The sequence below is a fragment of the Vanessa atalanta genome, chromosome 24, assembly GCF_905147765.1.
Source record: "Vanessa atalanta chromosome 24, ilVanAtal1.2, whole genome shotgun sequence".
Lineage (NCBI taxonomy): Eukaryota > Metazoa > Arthropoda > Insecta > Lepidoptera > Nymphalidae > Vanessa > Vanessa atalanta.
In genome coordinates, this window is record NC_061894.1 from 7006692 (window position 1) to 7026061 (window position 19370).

General features: G+C 31.2%; 2 protein-coding genes across 5 annotated transcripts; both read left to right on the forward strand.

Annotated features, from left to right (window-relative positions):
- Positions 1-4162: 4162 nt before the first annotated feature.
- Positions 4163-9792, forward strand: LOC125073541. Its single transcript, XM_047684402.1, has 6 exons — positions 4163-4251; positions 6052-6133; positions 6578-6678; positions 8438-8525; positions 9378-9478; positions 9619-9792. The coding sequence occupies exons 1-6, from the start codon at positions 4207-4209 to the stop codon at positions 9790-9792; spliced, it is 591 nt and encodes a 196-aa protein (XP_047540358.1). The 5' UTR covers positions 4163-4206.
- An 846-nt stretch (positions 9793-10638) lies between these two features.
- Positions 10639-15828, forward strand: LOC125073468 (KH domain-containing, RNA-binding, signal transduction-associated protein 2). Of its 4 annotated transcripts, XM_047684315.1 has the most exons (8): positions 10639-10948; positions 12050-12174; positions 12428-12537; positions 12840-13045; positions 13718-13837; positions 14226-14398; positions 14723-14928; positions 15744-15828. In XM_047684315.1, the coding sequence occupies exons 1-8, from the start codon at positions 10738-10740 to the stop codon at positions 15811-15813; spliced, it is 1221 nt and encodes a 406-aa protein (XP_047540271.1). In that variant the 5' UTR covers positions 10639-10737; the 3' UTR covers positions 15814-15828. The 4 variants fall into 4 exon arrangements, with proteins under 4 accessions (XP_047540271.1, XP_047540269.1, XP_047540268.1 ...); XM_047684313.1 differs by lacking the exon at positions 13718-13837; XM_047684312.1 differs by lacking the exon at positions 13718-13837 and having other exon boundaries at positions 10640-10948; positions 14702-14928.
- Positions 15829-19370: the final 3542 nt, after the last annotated feature.

Consider the following 19370-nt stretch of genomic DNA (forward strand, 5'->3'; position numbering starts at 1 on the left):
AGTACAAAAAATATAAAAAGGTGTCGCTCGCGGTAGTTGAATATAACACAGATTAACTTATAATATTTAAGACCTTTTTGTATTGGTGTGTATTTCAACCCTTAGATATCCAGAAATTCTTAAATAAATTCGTATCTAATCATTGTTAATCAGTAGTCCAAAAATAAAGTTTCATGATTGTAACTTCAAAAATGTTATTTTATGAGAAAAGATTGAGAAACAAATAGTGTATGTGCTCTTACACATTTTTCACAGACAATATAACACATATACAACATATACGATTCGTAAATTTTGGTCCAAATGTGATAGCGCCGGACAAACAAATGTTGCCATATTCTGTTAGTAATTGTCCGCTAACTTTTTTTATTATGACACCAAAACTGTAGTTCATTCACCTTTAATTTTATTGTTATGGTATGTTATAATTTGAAATATATTGTTTTTCTTACTTTTTTGATTGTTTTCGTTGGTAATTATTTAATACACTTTAATTGACTGCAAAATTAATAATAATCAAATAAGTTGAACGTTAGCATTATAGGAATGTCTATCATATAATCGGATATGCATTATTAAAAAAAAAATTGTCTACGTCTGTGTATATATATTTTTATTTGGCTTAACTTTACCTATACGTTTCAGGTATTCTATATATCGCCTAGTGAGTAATTATTACTTTTGAGTTCTTAATCCTCTCAATTACTATTTATTTTACTATTTATTATAGTCAGTACATTATTACTATAGAATTCCCCGGTATATGATCCTACTTTAACATAGCCTTCTGAACTACTGAGATACAATGAGTATTAGACATAGGCAATTTTACTACCGTTTACTAGTAGTTATATTCCTAAAATCTGGTTATTGTATAGAATACCTGGACTAAATATATTGACTGTAACATAAATATGAGGCGGCGTTTTCGATCTTATATATTATTAAATTGCAACCATCGATCTTCCCACCTGTTTTCCGCCATCTTGAGTAAGTTTATTTTTTAATATGTATTTCGATGATAAGTTTTTATATTCTGTGTACATTTGTAACTTTATTTTATTGTTCTTTGTTTAGTATATTTATTTGTAAAAGCAGAGAACGCATCGAAAAAAATAATGGCCGACATTTATACTAAATACACGCACACTAGTAAAGTAGTATGACGTTTGGCGAATGTCAAGCGTAGCGGTCACGCACACCAAGATAATAAAGTTGCCTCATTTGTTTTAGTTATTTTGTAGTGCGGCACTCTATGTAGGTATTTATAAGATTTATACAGTAACTATTTTTAAATCATATTTGTATATATTTAAGGACTTAATGTTAATAATACTTATATCAATAAAATGTAATAATCAAGATATGTATTTAAATAATTTAAAGTTCTTTGCACATTTTTTTTCTTATAAATTATTGCGTATATTACGCGTTATATCTGCCTTGTGTGGTTCGAAAATCATTCCTTATATCGAGACTCCTATTTACTATACTTATATATATATATATATATAATAATTTCTGCATATACCTTATAAATAGGGGAGAAACGTCAAAAGTTTCGTTTGTAATAGTCGGTAACAGTTTTGACGTTTGTAACTTTTCTGCAGACGTCGAGTTTAGCAGATTTGACGCCGGGGGCAATATTGTTTTGTGCAACGCCTCAGACGAAAGCAAATATATATATTACAGGACAATTTTATGGGACACTAGCTGCTCGTCCCGACATCGCTCGTCTATATTACAGCTTTGTGATATTTCAACCGTTTACATAGCGCACGCAATGAAAGCTCTCTGAAGGAATATCTTTCCCCCTATTTGCAACATATATCATTGATACTCCTATTGATCGAAGCGTGATTTTATATAGCCTTACATAAATTACAGGCTTTCTTTTATATACTAGTTGAAACTGCAGCTTTATCCGCGCGAAATATATAAAACTTTACCTATGTAACACCAACCTTTTTTTTCTCGCTGGAAAAACGCGTTACGCGCTTCCCCCACGTGATGGGAAGTGGGGGGGTGTGTGGTACTCCCCGGAGCCCTGGACGCCGAGTGCGCACAGGTACGCCGGGCTTACCCACTAAAAAACCAGCGGTACCCTCTCCGTCTTTCGGCGGGCGCCACGGGGTCGCTTGCGCATGCTGCCGTGACGCCCTGACGGTCAGCCCACCTATGCGGGCCTCCAACACCTAGAAGGGGTTCTCGGGGTATGTAACACCAACCCATTCTACGAAGTCGAGGGGTCAATTACAAAAAAGTAACCTATGTCCTTCTCCGGGACTCCAACTATTTCCATGCCAAATTGAATCTTAATCGCTTCAGCGCTTTAAGCGTGAAGAGGCAATAGACAGACTTTCGCATTTATAATATTAGTATAGATTAAGAAACAGATGTGAATGATAAAAAAGTGATTATTAAAAAAAAACACAATCAATTTATTTAATAATTGAAACGTGATTAAAATCAACTTTTATGATGAGTACTTTTCGTGTGCAATCCACGCGAGACATAGCGCTAGACTGAACATTTATACTATCCTTATTTTCATATGTTGTTATAAAGTTCGAAAATAGAATCTGCAATAACAAAACACTTAAAAAAAAGGCGATGATCCTCTTTGAAACATACTTCTTAATTTTTCAACGATTAAAAAATAAAAGAAGCAATGACCGAAAAACATTCTGATTGAAATCTTGCCAATTTATATTTAATTATTTTTTTTATTTAAAAAACATTAAGACACCTTTAATAAATACAAGTTAAGAATTAAATTTTTTTTTTTTTACTTAAATTGTTTTTTAGCGATAAATTCGTCCACAAACCTAGTATAATGTTATCTATCTCTACACCATTTTCGTCATCTCAACATGCAACGGATTTTAAAACGGTTTTCACTAATAATAACAAGAAAAGTCTCAGATAGTATGTGTCTATTGGGATCATATCGAACTCGTCTAAGGTTATGAACACTCGAATTAGGAATTTAATTTTACCGCAAAAATTATCGTACAAGTGTACAATCTTTTTGCCTAGGGCCGTGATGACCCAAGCACCACTGAATTCGTGTGCTTAATTTGTATTAACAATTCATCTCGTACTGGGCGGAGAAAAAAACGTCGTAAACATGTGGTGGATCAGAAACTGCCACGTGTATCCATCAACGGAGCAGAGGGGTGGAGTAAACTCCAAAAACCTTCTCCTCAGAGGGAAGAAGCTTTTGCCTAGTAGGACATTAATAGGCTTTTATTTTCCTTTACTTTACTCTTTTTGAAGAAATCTTCTGAGTAAAATTTAAAGTTGGATTCTTATGCAACTTTTCTTTGTTTAAAGTTTTTAGTACAAATACAAATGTAATTTTGAATAAAATTGCTCCAGTCACGAATAGCTCTACCGCAGTCCGTATATCGCTTGGCTACGTTATCCCGTGGACAGCCAGCTTTAGGCTCGTTCAAACGAATGACAAGTTTCAGAGCCACAGAGCGTCGATTGAAAGCAACGAATATTAATTAAAACTTTTATTTTAACAAAAATTAATGCTTGTCGAACTTTGTTGCCAGTTTATTTGTCACAATAATTAATTTCTGACAATTATATCAATTATGTTATGTTATTGTTTAATACGAAATAAAATATTAAGTTTACTATCTTAATTAAGATACTTATTGAATAAATACTAATAATCTCAACTATAAACGCAAAAGTAACTGTCTGTTTGTCTAAATATGTCTAGTATCTGACGAACAATCCCTAAAACGCGAGCGAAACCGCAGGCTACAACTTATAATAAATTCATATTAAATGAACTTGATAATATTTATTAAAATACCCTCATAAATGAAGGTGTAAATTAATTAACAGTATCACAGACATTTCGATAAGAAATAAAAATTTTGTCAACGGTCACTAGAGCGGTTATTATAAGGACGCCTAGCGATGTAGCAATGACAGGTTCAATTCAAACCTCCGTAGGCGATTGCCGTCCCCACTCTTAACAAGCTTCAAGCTTTATTGGAGGGGTATATAGGTATATTAGTAATTCCTTAAAATGGGGTTTTGCTGCTATACTAGTAACATAAATTATCAGAACGACCAACCTGATTTATATCATTTATTATCTTTGTGACATTATAATATATTTTTGTAAGTTATATTTAGATATATTAAATATATTTTTTTATTGCTATATCACTTTTAAATAAAATGCCAGCTTATAAAAGGGAGATCGACACGAGAGATTTACCAAGTGTGAGATTAATATAATTTTAATTTTGTTTTAGTGTTAACGATTTAAGTTACTAGCTTCAGTAATATGTGTAGGTAGGACCAATGGAGTGGCCATTGATGGCAAGTGGTCACTATACACAATGCCGCTGTAATAAGTAGTACCTACTCTTACATCGTCAATATTATATCAGTGCTTAATTTCACACCCCACCGACTACGGTCTGAGCCGAGGTGCGATCTCATAGGAGACACCCTCAGAACGAACGTCACTCTGGAGCCCAAAAGGGTTCACCTTAAGGCAGAGTCTTAACACTCGCCCCAAGGGCCAACAGTAATACCCAATCAAAAAAAAAAAACATCGTCAATGTGGCGTCAATCTTGAGAACTAAGATGTTATGTTGTGCCTGTGGTTACCCTGGCTTACTCACTTCAAACCGCAACACAAAAATAGAATAGTAGAATATCTAATGAGTGGTTTGGTACATGCCTATACGGGATTGCACGAAACCTGCATAAAACATTTATATCTAGTATTATGCGTCAAGAGCGCCATGGTTTACGGGCCGCCTAGCGATGTAAATCGTCGCAGGATCGATCCAGACTCCTTGGGCTATTGTCGTCCCCACTCCTAACACAAGTGATTAGCTTAAAAGGAGGGGTAAATAGGAATATTAGTAATTTCTTAATTCAATTAGGGCATTGCTGGTATTCTTTTTTTTTAAGTGTGAAGTAAATCGATAGTAAATAATTTATCTATTTACGATTTGCCCAGTGGTTAGGACGCGTACATCTTAACCGATAATTTCGGGTTCAAACCCAGGCAAGCACCACTGAATTTTCATGTGCTTAATTTGTGTTTATAATTCATCTCGTGCTCGGCGGTGAAGGAAAACATCGTGAGGAAACCTGCATGTGTCTAATTTCAACGAAATTCTGCCATATGTGTATTCCACCAACCTGCATGGGGCAGCGTGGTGGAATATGCTCCAAACCTGCAGTGGGAAATTTACGGGCTGTTAATGAAATGTAATGTAAAATTTACGATTTACGTGGAGCACGACACTAAAGCTCCCTTATTTAATGATTTATGCACCTAAACCTGCCTCATGAACCACTTCGACCATTAGCGAAACTCATATGAAAATATGTTCGGTAATTATTGAGTTTATCGCGTTCAGACAGAGACGAACGTGGCGAGAGGACTTTTCTTTTAGTAATTCAAGTAATTTAAATACATTTTATTAAAAATCTCTCAATCTCTTTCTGCCATTGATGATTTTACATTCGAAAGAAAAAGACAGAACATTGTTTAACTCATAAGTCCACACACAACATTTCTAAGTAAATATAGATTCTACTAAAAACAAACTCAGTGGTTGTTTGTTCTTTTCCATTCATTAAACAACAGAATTATTTATATATCCTATGTTTAATTTCACCCTCATGATTTCTGACGGATAAAAGTAAGTAACATTACCATGGTCTTTCGAGCTAAATTTTCGTTTGTTTCTTGCGCAAGCATCGGGACTATTTAGCGTGAGTTTCTTCAAATATCCCGGAAATCTTTATTCAAATAAAAAGCTCATCATACATATAATCGAGGTTTAATATACATTAAATCGAGGTTTCACCGCGATTTTTTTTTCTTTTATGAGTTTATTTTTATTTTATTTTTAAGTCAAAGTTAAATTCTTGCTTTATTATGTAAAGCGTGAAACCCAATTTTTTTTTTTAGTTGATTATTTCAATCGTCTATAAACTTAAAAGCCAAGGTGTCACTGTACACATGTTATTGTATTTAATAAATTACATTATTTACAGGAATTTGACACGAACACAGTTAATACAATAAAACGTATTGAAAAAAATACAAATGTCGTTGGAATTATGCACTTTCATCAAAGTATGTATAATTTATAAATACCATTTTATTTTTTTGAGTAAATTAAATTTATATTTTTAAATTAAATCGTAATAATTTTATTAGTTTTATATTTATTATATAAATCAGACGCTTACTAATTATAGTCTATGGTCGATAATGTTACCACCTTCAAACTCAACTTCCATTTTGATTTAATTTTAATTAATTCGTATGAGCATATTCCTAATACAACGCGTATTAATCAAACGCGTCAAATCAAAGTTTAAAAATTAATTGAATGAGACAAATCATTTTATTAATTTAGTTTAGAAAGGTAACAAAGCAAATGATCCACATTAGATGCTAGCTATATCCCTTTTGTTTATTAACACATTAGTGAATGTATCTACTAACAATGTACCACAATAATATGCGGAAGGTATTGAAGAAGCACATGTACTATTGTCAAACTTTATGTTTTAGATAACGTTCAACTGTGCACTGTTCCAGAAAGCATGACAAATATATTAATAAACAAATTGCCGTCTTTAACATCTATCTTTCAGCACAGTATTGGTGAAATTGTAAGTAATTAACTTAGTAACATTATATTAATTATAATAATATAGGTATTTTATATAATAACAATAAGTTATGATACTAAAAACTTCAATATCAAAACAAAAATATTTAATTTTCTTTTCTTATTCATTTGATGTTATTTCAATTGAATATTTTGAAATTACTTCTATGCTTAAGCTCCACTTACTCATCATATATCCTACAACATCCAATCATCAACAGTCACCGTGGTAATTGATCACCGCTGCTCATAGACAATGACAATGTAAGAAATATTAAGCATTGTGTCCCGATTTGAAGGATGAATGAGGCAGTTTAACTACACGCACAAGGGTCATAACGTTATGAAACGAGCTCTTGGTTCCTAGTTCAGTAGACATGACCGCCAATTCAAATTCGGAATACACAACTGTTTATAAATTATTTCTATAAAAATATCTATCCATCAATCAACACTGGCCCAACTTAGTGGAACGTTATCTTAAAAAACAATGAAGGTCTTTGTGATAATTAACGGACTGTTAGTTTTGATTTTTTTTTTTATTAAAATATTACTAATCATATTCGGCTTTATAACAGGATATCTTAGACGAATTGGTTGGTTATCGAATCATGACCAACTCGATTGAAATAATGGCGGTCGCAGATAAAGAGTTCACGAGTTGTGTAATACACAGGTTACCTAAACAGAAACAATAAAGGAAATATTACTTAAAAGGAGCAAGAATTTAAACACTTAATTTATAATTAATTGTGACGTATCATTAAACATTTTTGAGAAAAAATTCGGTTCGCTAGCTTCGCTTGTTTGTTTTATTTTTATTCATAGATAACAATTATGAAGATAGTATCTAATTTATTAAAAGACTCGCATGATGAATGGCTTGTCAGGACCGTAAGTAGCTTTTTATTACGACTTTTACTTTTTTGTGCAAAGAACAATATTTTACGGAGACGTTTTTTTTAACGTCCTTTTAAAGTAATTCGAATATTTAATTTACTTAAAAATACGAGGTTATTATTCTTAACGGCCTGCTTTTATTTCACTTTATTTTTGAGTTAGTAATCAATTCTGCGGAGACTCTTACTAACGACTGATTTGTAATGGAGTTGAGAATGGTAAGGTATGGTACCTAACCCACAGTGAAATTTAAAATCAGTTCTCGCAAATCATATACTAATAAGGTTTGTGATCAAAATAAAAATAAAAATTATAATTAAAATAATTCTTAAATGTAATAAAATGTGATAATTCTTTTTATTTTTTCTTAATACACGTCGCATTATGTGTAAAGAAACCGTAACGACTAATAAAAGAAACCTAACCCATTGCAATCTTCGAAGTATTAATGTCAAACTTATATAATTAGGAAATGGGGTTGAGAAAATTTGTCACCGTACTGGATATGATAGCTGCGGAAGCAAAGTTGTATCTTTTATTATTAATTACATTAATTACTGATAGTGAGTGATTAAAAATGACACTGCTAGAAATATAAGGTAACCAAATATAGTGCTGACAATACGACCGACTAAAATATACCCTTTGCTTTGTAAACTTGAGTCTTTTGGCTCAGTCACTTCGAAGCCAGTAAGAAGCGACGAAAAGTATTGTTATTTAGCGATATTATAACTAATGTACTTAGTCAGACGGGACCATAAACAAGACCAACACGAAAACAATCACATAAACAATTTACTATTTCTGCGTAAAATGTGTAATTTAATAATAAACTTTAAAATATGTGTTCAATCACACAGACAGCATCCTTGAATGAGATTAATCCTGTAGTCGACAGAATTATGGAAGACGATTCCGTTGAAGGAGTTATCATGACAAATAAAGAAGGTACATATTTTCTATTTTTATAAATTTTATGTAATAAATGTATTCATCAACTTCTTCTGATTTTTTTCTGAAATTTTAAAAATAACCACCTATTATTGTCCCACTACTGAACCCAGACCTCCACTCCCTTTGAGGGTTAACTAAAATATAAAATATACTAATCCTAGTCCTTATTTAAATTATGTTATTGATTTATTACGCATAAAGATAGAAAATACTCAAACATAATATAGGGGAAGACGCAATTGAACAATTAATTATAACAATCATTACGTTGTATACTTTATCTTACGGGCGATAATTATGTCCTCCTGGCTGATTCTAAACTGCCCAGGACGAGGGCATAATATTATTCTTAGTGCATAAGTGTGTTCGGAAGCCCAAATACCGTCTGTTTTATATCAATCTCATATTGGGACATCTCGATAGGACTGCAAATCTGACACAATCAAAAATAATACAAGCACAGTACAAAGAACGTTATATGCTTTCCGAGAATAGAAAACCCCAATCATTGGGGATTAAATCCAGGACCTTAAAATCCTGTCACGGTAGCGTGCGAAAGCGATCCCGTGGCGCCCGCCGAAGAGACCGATATTTTCCTATGTACTTGGCGTTCTGGGCGAGTCCCTACTTCACGTGGGGGAAACGCGTAATGATTTTTCCTTTAAAAAAAAAAGTACATTCCTTGGAATCCGCTAAATAAGCTAATAAATAGACAAATGCGGCAGTTAACTGATGATAATTAGAATAGAGACAAATTGTCATATCCAAAACATCCATTCTATTGTTGCCATAATTTTATTAAATTATTAAATTTTTTTTTCATAACATAACAACGATTCTTTTCAGGAATACCTATTTTAACAAATGTTAACCTAATGGCCGCCACAAACCATGGCCTCGGTATGAAACGCTTGGGAGAGATGACAAAAATAAGTACTAAGGAAATTGTAATATTCACTGGCATATTATTATTAGTACATAAAACATTTATAACAACCTAATTGATGTTGATGATGGTTGATATGAAAAGCGTTCCCTTTAATTTACATTAACGTTATATTTTGTAAAAAATAAATATTCTTTCCAGGATATTTTTGACGATGTGTTAGTATTACGACTCATAACGAAGAAAATTGAAATAATAGTGGCACCAAATAAGGAATTTAATATAATTGTAATGCAACACGCAAGAGACAAACAGAAAATCAATAAATCCAATAAACAAACAAAAATTGACACTAAGAAACTTATAAAACAGTAGCCATTTTAACTAATCCACGATATTATAATTAATTATATGTAAAATTTCAATTTTCTACAATAAAGCTAAAAAAAATGTTATTTTCTATCTAATTGTAAATTATTACTAAATTCGTTATACATAAAGATTATTTTTATGGTCCCGTTTTTAGTCCTATTACACTGGACAGGGAGCGTGTACTTGATTTTGCCTTCAAAATTGGAACATCTTGGCTTCCAATGATAAATAGCATAATATCTTAACTAGCATTGAATTTCAATGGAAAAGACTACTTGGAAATCGAAATTTCTTAGCAACAACTTTTCTGTGTCAAAGTGTACTAGCGTAATTGATTTAATATAATTTTCTTACTAAGAGTTAATGGTATTGAAATAAATCTATAGTTTTTGAGGACCCAAGTACTACACGATGCTAAGATTGCGATTAAATTAAATTGTGCTCATTAGTCACGATGAAGTGCAATAGCGTTAATCGTGAAATTTACTTCTAAATATAACTAACTAAACTACATATTAATTTAAAGTCTTCATTGTTACTTTTAGGTAACAGTTCAATGACGGTATGTTATGAAATAATTGGTTTAAATATGAATATTGAACTTACTTTTCACGACCCGATATTTTAAAAAATGTAGTTCACACGAAATAGTTCTATTTGTCATTTGCCTTTAATAAATGTCTTAAAATTTAATCGTATATTTTTGAATCAACTTACAAAAAAATAGTTTCTAGCAACATCGACTAAACTACAATTACTATGACCGGATACAATTTCATAATATTTTTTTCTTCTACATCTAGATTCTATAGTCTATATCTTAACTAATGTCTTTGGTTTAAGCGTCACTTAGATAAAATAAAGCTGACATTGTGTCCGCATGACGCATAAATTGTGTTTTATGTATATAGTAATTTTGTAAAATCTTAAGATAAACAAATATATAAAATGGCAGAGAAATACGATAAAAATGGTTATAACAGTAGTGATTTTAAAAGAAATGCAAGTCAAGATATGGCAGAACATGATCACGAACAAGATGGCGAAGAGGGGTCCAAACTTAACGAAAAAGCCGGCGAATACATGAGAGAACTATTGAGTGAAAAAATCAAATTGAATAACACAAAGTTTCCTATTTCATCCCGTCTTATTGACACAGGTTTGTTTATAATTATCCTTTTATCTATTCAATAACTAATTTATAAATTTTAAGAATTTTATCTTAAAGGTATAACAAATAACAAAATAATTATTTAATACTAAAAGTATAAAAATAATTACATGTTAATTGTTTTTAAATACAAATATATGTATGCATGTATTGCACTAAAATGACGATACAATAATTACACCAATTAAATCGTTATTTAATTAAATTTTATCAGGTCATAGCGACTTGTATTATTGTCATTAATAATTATTGTTGTGTACTATTAAATATCGAATAAGTGGAATATTATGTTATGTTGATAAGAATAATGACAGGTCAAGTATCTTGAGATCATTGACCTTTTAAAAGCAAGGTACTAATTTAACGGTATTTCTTCACTCAATATCACGGTTCGTTTCTATTTTATAATGTTTATTTTCTATCCTAATATATTAATTTCACATTTAATATTAATTTATTGTTATTCAAACAAAACATAAAAACATTTATATATATATAAGCTCAAAACATTTTTTAAAGCATGCCTTTATATATTATTATTAATTTAAACGACGACAAATGAAGATAAATAAACCTTAAATTGATGTATTAAATGTGATTTGCTAATAGTTATACTATATTGTGCTTTACTAACAGTTATAATTAATATATCTTTAATTATAAGTACATACTTATATCCACATAGTTTTTCTTCCAAATCCAATAATAGTCTTTGACATTCAAAACCCCAATTAAGTTTCTAAATGTATAATTAATATAGATTATTCAAGCTCTTGATTAATGAAAGCATCTATTCAATGTCAAATATTGATTATCTGGGTTTTGTCCTCTTGTGCTGTGTGCAAGCCTGTCTGGGTATGAAACTCACCACCACTCTTCAGATATTCTACTGCAAAACAGCAGTACTCAGTATTGCATTCTAGTTTGAAGAGTGAGTGCCAGTGTAACTATAGGCAGAAGGGACATAACATCTTAGTTCCCAAGCTTAGTGCGGCATAGGAGATGCTCATCTGCCTATCCATATCATAAAAAAATAATATAAAAACGTCATTTAAAAGTAAATCTTATAATCTTTTATTTATGTTTTAGAAGTAGCAAAAGTGCAGGCATCAGGACGTGTACCACCAAAAGACTTTAAATATCTAGACGTCTACAGGGAAAAAGCAATTAAAGTCACCGTCAAAGTATTGGTACCGGTCAAAGAACACCCTAAGGCAAGTAAATAGTAGTCTATATTGTCTGACCTTTATGTAGTACCTGCAAAATATTCCCATCGAGATATTCATAGTCCTAGATTTCAGCCTGTTTCAGGCCAGTAATAATGTTATTGAACTTTTTTATCAAAATATTCTCATGGCAAAATAAAATAAACCTTAGCCCACTTAGATGAGAAAGCTTTAGCCCACCAGTTGTCATTTACGCACTTTTACAATACATAAATACTATAATTTAATATTGAATTTGTAGGTAAATTTTGTCGGCAAACTATTGGGACCAAAGGGTAATACTATGAAACAATTGCAAGAAGAAACAATGTGCAAAATGGCTGTACTCGGCAGAGGTTCCATGAGAGACAGGTAAAAAAATAGTAATATTCTATATGAAGCATTGGTACAGATTTCAGATAAATACTAAATAATCTATGAGGTATAAGATACAAATTTGTATTCTGAGAAATTGTAATGTGAAGTATCTTAGTATCTAAGTATGTACGTCATCTTTAGTGAAGTATTTAAAATGAGATGTTTCACCTGCATTAATTATTCCTGCTCCATCTTTATGGGCCATAAAGTGATGTTAAGTAGTCTAAGCTATATCAAGAATCTGATTACAAAAATGTAATCGAATTTCAATATTTTATTCAATAAATTATTTCCAGACAAAAAGAAGAAGAACTCCGTAACTCTCTTGATCCGAAATATGCCCATTTATCTGATGAGCTGCATGTAGAAGTATCTGCAATGGCACCCCCCGCAGAAGCTCATGCTAGAATTGCGTATGCACTGGCAGAGGTCAAGAAATACCTTATTCCTGATGCCAACGATATGATCAGACAGACACAGATGCGGGAGATTATGGAAAGAGGTTAATTTTTAAAAATATATATAAATTAGCACTGGTAATCCATGGGAAAATATGTATGTGGAATATTTGGTCGAAACTTAACTTTTAATCTTTGGACGTGATGCTGTAGGTGTATGTCGGTATTGTGCAAAATGAGATAGCATTTGGACATAATCACTGTTTTGTCAATTTTTCAGAAATAACAATAAAACAAATGAACTGGAAGCATGCTGACCACAAACTGTAAAGCACACAAGTTGCACTTGTGTTTCACACCTAATTAATTTACACCTAAAAACATTTCCATGAATAATTCTGTCCAATTATGGAATTCATATAAAAAATTCTGTTTCTGAGACACGGTGGATTTTTTAAGTTTTATAATATAAGTAAATTAATAAAGCCTCATTGCAATGTTACAATTATTCATATTTGACCATAAAATTTTATTACATTGCTAAATAGTAATTTTGAAGCAACTGTTCAACAGTGAATGACTGAAAAAAGGAACATTATTATTAACGACACTTCACTTGCTTACTCGACTTGCTGTTACACACTTCCGTCCCTTTTCACGAAACCACAGCCACAAATCTTAAACCTATCAAGTTGGATAATTGTTTAAAATACTAGTCAAGGGCTCATATACATCATCATATACAATTTTCACTTAAGGACAAATCTGTCCGCCAGATATGGGATTGCCGAAGCGGCCTTTGCTAGATGTGCCCGATAGCAAGAGCGTCGTATACAGTGCTTGCACCGTCACCAAACATTCCTTCTCCTACCAGAATCCTGTGCTTAGGATGACAGGTCAGGTCTATTATTGTTCCATTGGGGTAAATTGGAGGGAAAGGGGATAGTTGAGTTTGAAAATCGTAGTTCTGACCTGGTAGTATTATGTTGTTGCTTTTAATTATCTTGCGTATATGACGCTCTTACTTATTATTAGTATAATTAGGATAAATGTAGTATAATTAATAATTGTATTGGCTGAGAGTCAATAAAATATTATAGACACATACATCACATCAAAATCTAACTGTATATATTGTATACTGTGAGTTTCTAATAAAACAACTCTTAGTATAACCAAACACTACACATAGTATTTTAAAATATTTTGTTCGTATGTATATTCTATTAATTTCCTTATAATGATTTAAATAAAAATATTTATATAATATATTGTCATTGCCAGGCGCCCCGCCCCCACCACTCGCCGCGCCCCGCTCCGCTGCGCCCCGCATGCCCCCGGCGCCCATGAGGCCCATGCCGGCTAAAACAAAGGTCTTCAGCATACTGGACCGAGCGCGCTCCGCCATGGAGTCGTCATATTCGTATGAAGATCCTTACGCTGCACCAGAACCACACGTAAGATATTTACATTTAGCTTAAAGTATTTGTTTGATGAAACAGGTGTACTTTCACCCAATATTAAATCCAGTCAAGCACCACTCAGTTTTCTGATGATAGATTTAAAACATATCCCAATTAAATTTTCGTCTGTTATGTTGTAATATATAACAATGGAAAATATTGTATTGATATTGAATTTCGCATCTGAAATGATATTCATTATTTATGAGATCATTAATAATTTCTTAATTTTATATTATGCACATTAATAATAGAATTGAAATTAATACACATACTCACCGATCTCATTCACATTAGATATACACCCGCTCCACGCAGGTGCCCCGCGGGCCCCCCCGGGCCGCGCCCGAGCCCGAATACTACTACGAGCGCAGCCAGGAGCGCTACTACGAGGACGACTCGTACTACAAGGAGGAGCCCCGGGAGTACAAGGCGTCGGCGCGCGACGTGGGCACGCGGCGGCCCGGCCCGTCCAACGCGCCGCGCCACTACGCGCGCGCCTCGCCCTACGCGCGCGCGCCCAAGTAGTACCGCGCTGTTCGTACTTTACTAGTGTGTGGAACGAGCTCTTAACGATTGACGACTCCCGACTCCTTTAGCAATTTGAGCAAGACATATTAAAAATTCTTATATTTATCTTAAATAACATTTTAGCATATAGCATTATATGCTAATATGTAAAATTACTGTTACTGCAGAGTAAAAAAAAGGCTGGCCCTGCTTGAATTTATGGTTACGTTAAATACCTACGCGTTTGTGTAATTGACATGACTGTTGATATAGAAAGGGACTGTCCATTACTCTACTTTGAAGTTGTTAATTATTTTGGGACCGAAATGTGTCATATTATTTTGTATGAGTTCCACGTCCAGACTAATATTTAAAATTAATAGATTTCAAGTTAAAGTTGTCAAAATCCCTCACAGGATGCTTACTTTCTAAGCATATAATTGTAACATTCATAGTTTACTTCTCGACATTGATACTTAACTCCAAAAAAAAAGTGACTTGATTGCAGCAGATTGATATTGTGGTTCTATTGTACATAAATAAAAGGAAAATTAGTTTCCTATATAAAGACCATTAGAAAAAATATTTATTTATTACTAATGACAATTACGACCCTTACTAAATCTGACTATAGTTCGACGAAACATAACAGTTTATATCGTTAGACTCTGATTCACGCACATATTTTTTGTTAAGCTTTTTTTAAATAAGATATCCGATTAATTTTATTTTGCTCGTATGTTAAATTTTGATATGATTTGAAGGAATAATGAGAAAATCTATTACTTTGTTATTTAACTATATTCATATTAGGATGATAAATTTTCAGGACAACACAGAAGAAACGTTCACATAAGATTGGTGAGTATATAACAACAAAAACAGAATGGCAAAAATAAGCAAATAAAAATGGACTCAAAATTCAAAAAAAGTATTTATTTATATGACAACACTGTTAATAAAAAGAAAAACTTAATGTATGACAAAAATACAATAAATATAAAAATGGGTATCAAAAAGAAATTATTGTAAAATATAATGATTATAATATTTATAAAATAAATAAATAATAAATTGTGAACTTTCTCTGTCAACACAATGCGTGGGCATTGCATAAAAATCATTTGATAGAAATTAGTTTTGTTAAAAGAACAAATTCAATTTTTAAATAAAAGTAGTCTTTACTATAGTCAACTTTCAATAATGTTGAACTTTTTAAAAATAAATATTTCAACATCTTTTAATCTAGATATTAAATAATAAAAACTAGAATTAGTTTAAATCGTAGGCTTACTAATCCTTAAATTATGTAATACAAGTCTTAACAAAACTATTCCTCAAACTCCGACACAAGAAGATAAAATAATATGTATTGGAAAAATTGTGTGACTTAGAAATAAAATTACTTCAAAGGAAAAACCGTAATTTTAATTTATAAAACTGCAGAAACGTATGTGCAACCCTTCCATACGATAATTTAAAAGTATATATATTTTTATAAATCGAATAATAAAGTTTATGCAACGATTATTTACCTTTTAATAACGAATGCAATTTTATCCAAAAATAATAATTGGATGATTATGTAAATCATATAATTATATAAGAATTTATATAATTACTTCGCGCCATCTGAGAAAAATCAATTCTTACTTGAAACGGTGGCTAAGACCGAAAATAAACGACAGGATCCCTAAAACACTCTTTGGTAAATAAGACAGTGTTTTTAATAATTTTGACCTTAATACTATATACCTATAAAAATTTTCATACTTATTTAAAAAAAGAAAATTTAGCCAAGGCAGAAATGTTTAATGCCTAGATAGATTAAACAAATAAAATAATAGTTTTGTCGTTTTTTTTTTTTAAATAATGGTTTCTTCTGTCGAAAATGTGATGAAATTATGCACTTGAAGTATTAAAAGCCACCAAACGTTGTGATCATCAGAGGACAATCTAAATAATGTAAAATGTGTTTAATGAAAAGGTAAGCTGATACATTTTGTATATTATAGAGCAAAGTAATAAAAAATAATTAAACACTTTTAATGTTAACAAAATTTAAATTATCAATTAATATATTTTTTATGACAGAAAATCACAATGATACTACTAAAAAAACGAAAAGAAAACATAAATCTAATCATTATTTGTAACTGAATCTAAAATTTAAAGCATTTTTAATTGGAAATAAAAATAATTATTACATTTTTCAAATTGTATGTACGTATATTATGTAAAAGCAATTTATATTTTATAGTTGAATAAAACTCATAAATAAATCAGAGAAGAACAAAGAAGAAATGTCAGCGCAGAATAACTATTCTTTTATCAAAAATAAAATTGTAACCGTCATTTATCCCATAACTAATTAAATAAGGTAAGGTAAAATAATCACACCTAACTGACAAACTTGAACATTAATCAATTCCATAATTTAATTCGATTTACAGTAAATACATATGAAAATTAAAAATAACTGATTTAACTATAGATCAACTGTGTCTATTTAAATCTTTATAGAAAAAAAACTTAACTTGATAAATAAACCAAACCACAATGGACAATATTAATTTCAGTAACTTAAATCTCTTTCTGATTAAATTGAAACCAGAAAAAGGACAATTTGGTCGATCGAATGATGATGACACATGGATCGTTTTGTGCAGAAATGTTCTAATCTACAGCGACTCAAAATAAAGGTTATTGAGATTTAAAACAGAAAATCATTTTTATAGCTAATTATAATAAAATACATATATATGCAAAACTATGATGTTATGTATATTATTTTAAACAAATCAATAACTTTTAATTATGACTAAATGGATTGAAATTTTTCTGCACAACCGTTCTTTCAATCGGAAGTATGCCTTGAAAACAAATTAATAACTATAGTCTCATCACAAAATATTCAAACATAAACAAAACAATTTGTGAAAACGACGAAAGAGTACAAATGGGCTTACAATTCAACTTAAGTATAAAAGGAAACATACCATAGCGTCCAATCAAAATGGAAATTAAGAAAACAAAAAGACGTAAGAAGAACCGAGATGACGCTGTGGTTGTATCGTAACTAAACGTTGTGGATTCTAACACGGGTAAGCAGCAGTGAGTTATCATGTGTTCAATTCAATTTATTTTGTGTTTGCCAGTGAAGGAAAACATTCCTGAGGAAACTTTCAAGGGTCGATAAATTTACCACCACACGTTGGAGCAGTGTGGATTAAACTCTAAAATGCGATGACTCCTTAGGCCAACCATGGGCTAATTAACAGGGCTTATAACTCTCTTGTATTAATATATCATAATTCATTTTGATTTTTTCATATTAAACAATAAGAGTCATTTCATTTACATAACGTGTCTTCACAATACCACTTAAAGCCCCATAATATCATAGAACATAATCGCTGAATATTTTTTCATTTTATAAATTATCAATTTAAAAATGAATATGTTTTTGTAAGTATATTATAAAAAATATTCAGTGAAATAATTCCGCCTTAATTTATTTATTCATATATATTTAATAAAGAAGATTTCTACAATTTGTTGTTTTATTTACGGCCCAGACATTTATTTTTGTTCTAATATTAATATTCGTCATGTTAGCCTGTTAGGGATTTGGAGCATGCGGCTTCACAGTTAGCCCCTAGACCAATGTTTATATTTGATATAGTTCATTTGTTGTTCTGGTACTTATTTCTTAAATGACGATTCAAAAGTGCTTGCAAAAGCCAACTTGAATAAAGTATATTTTGAAAAAAAAAAAATAGCAATCGTATGAATTATCATCACTAAATTGCCGTTCTTGGCGTAAAAAGATTTATGACAAAAAAAATAACATTCTCTTAAAATTGCTGATAATGCTGTAATCTATTGCAATAGAAATAATAATAAAAATACATAAAGCTTAGATTAACATAATATTTCATGCGACTAATAGCTCAGCTATATTATGCATTAAAAAAAATTCTAATTGTAAATACAGCAACATTGAAAATAAGCCAAACCATCGCTCGCAACGACCTAACGATACATATTACAGTGCGGATCACACGGACCAACCCTAACCGTAAAATAAATAAAAACATGAATAACAACGTATAATTAACAAAATTTATCTTGGGTTGATGAATCTCTCTATCGCAGCGCCATCTGGATTATGCTTTAACAGTAGTGAACTACTGTATAGGTGTGAACACCTACAGCTATTATAATGCCGAGTTTGAGTTGTAAGACTATATGCAGAACCTTCTAGTTGCCAACGTCACATAGGAAGGAGAATACACTAACATTGAGTAGTTGATATTAGATTATTATTTTAATCTCGAATCTCAACCAAAGTCTAATTTTTTTATTTGAGCCATTGGAATAGGCTTTAGGCTTAATAATAAACACAATTCATTTATAACTTATTTATTAGAAATAATAAACTTATCTCCTAAAT

What these genes read in the sequence shown, in the direction of transcription:
- LOC125073541 (XM_047684402.1), top strand. Translation starts at nt 4,207, where the DNA reads ATGCCAGCTTATAAAAGGGAGATCGACACGAGAGATTTACCAAGT. An exon ending in ACACGAGAGATTTACCAAGT is followed by an intron (nt 4,252 to 6,051) that starts GTGAGATTAATA and finishes CATTATTTACAG; the next exon opens with GAATTTGACACGAACACAGT. An exon ending in TATCATGACAAATAAAGAAG is followed by an intron (nt 8,526 to 9,377) that starts GTACATATTTTC and finishes GATTCTTTTCAG; the next exon opens with GAATACCTATTTTAACAAAT.
- LOC125073468 (XM_047684315.1), top strand. Translation starts at nt 10,738, where the DNA reads ATGGCAGAGAAATACGATAAAAATGGTTATAACAGTAGTGATTTTAAA. An exon ending in CGGTCAAAGAACACCCTAAG is followed by an intron (nt 12,175 to 12,427) that starts GCAAGTAAATAG and finishes TTGAATTTGTAG; the next exon opens with GTAAATTTTGTCGGCAAACT. An exon ending in ACGCTGCACCAGAACCACAC is followed by an intron (nt 14,399 to 14,722) that starts GTAAGATATTTA and finishes CGCTCCACGCAG; the next exon opens with GTGCCCCGCGGGCCCCCCCG.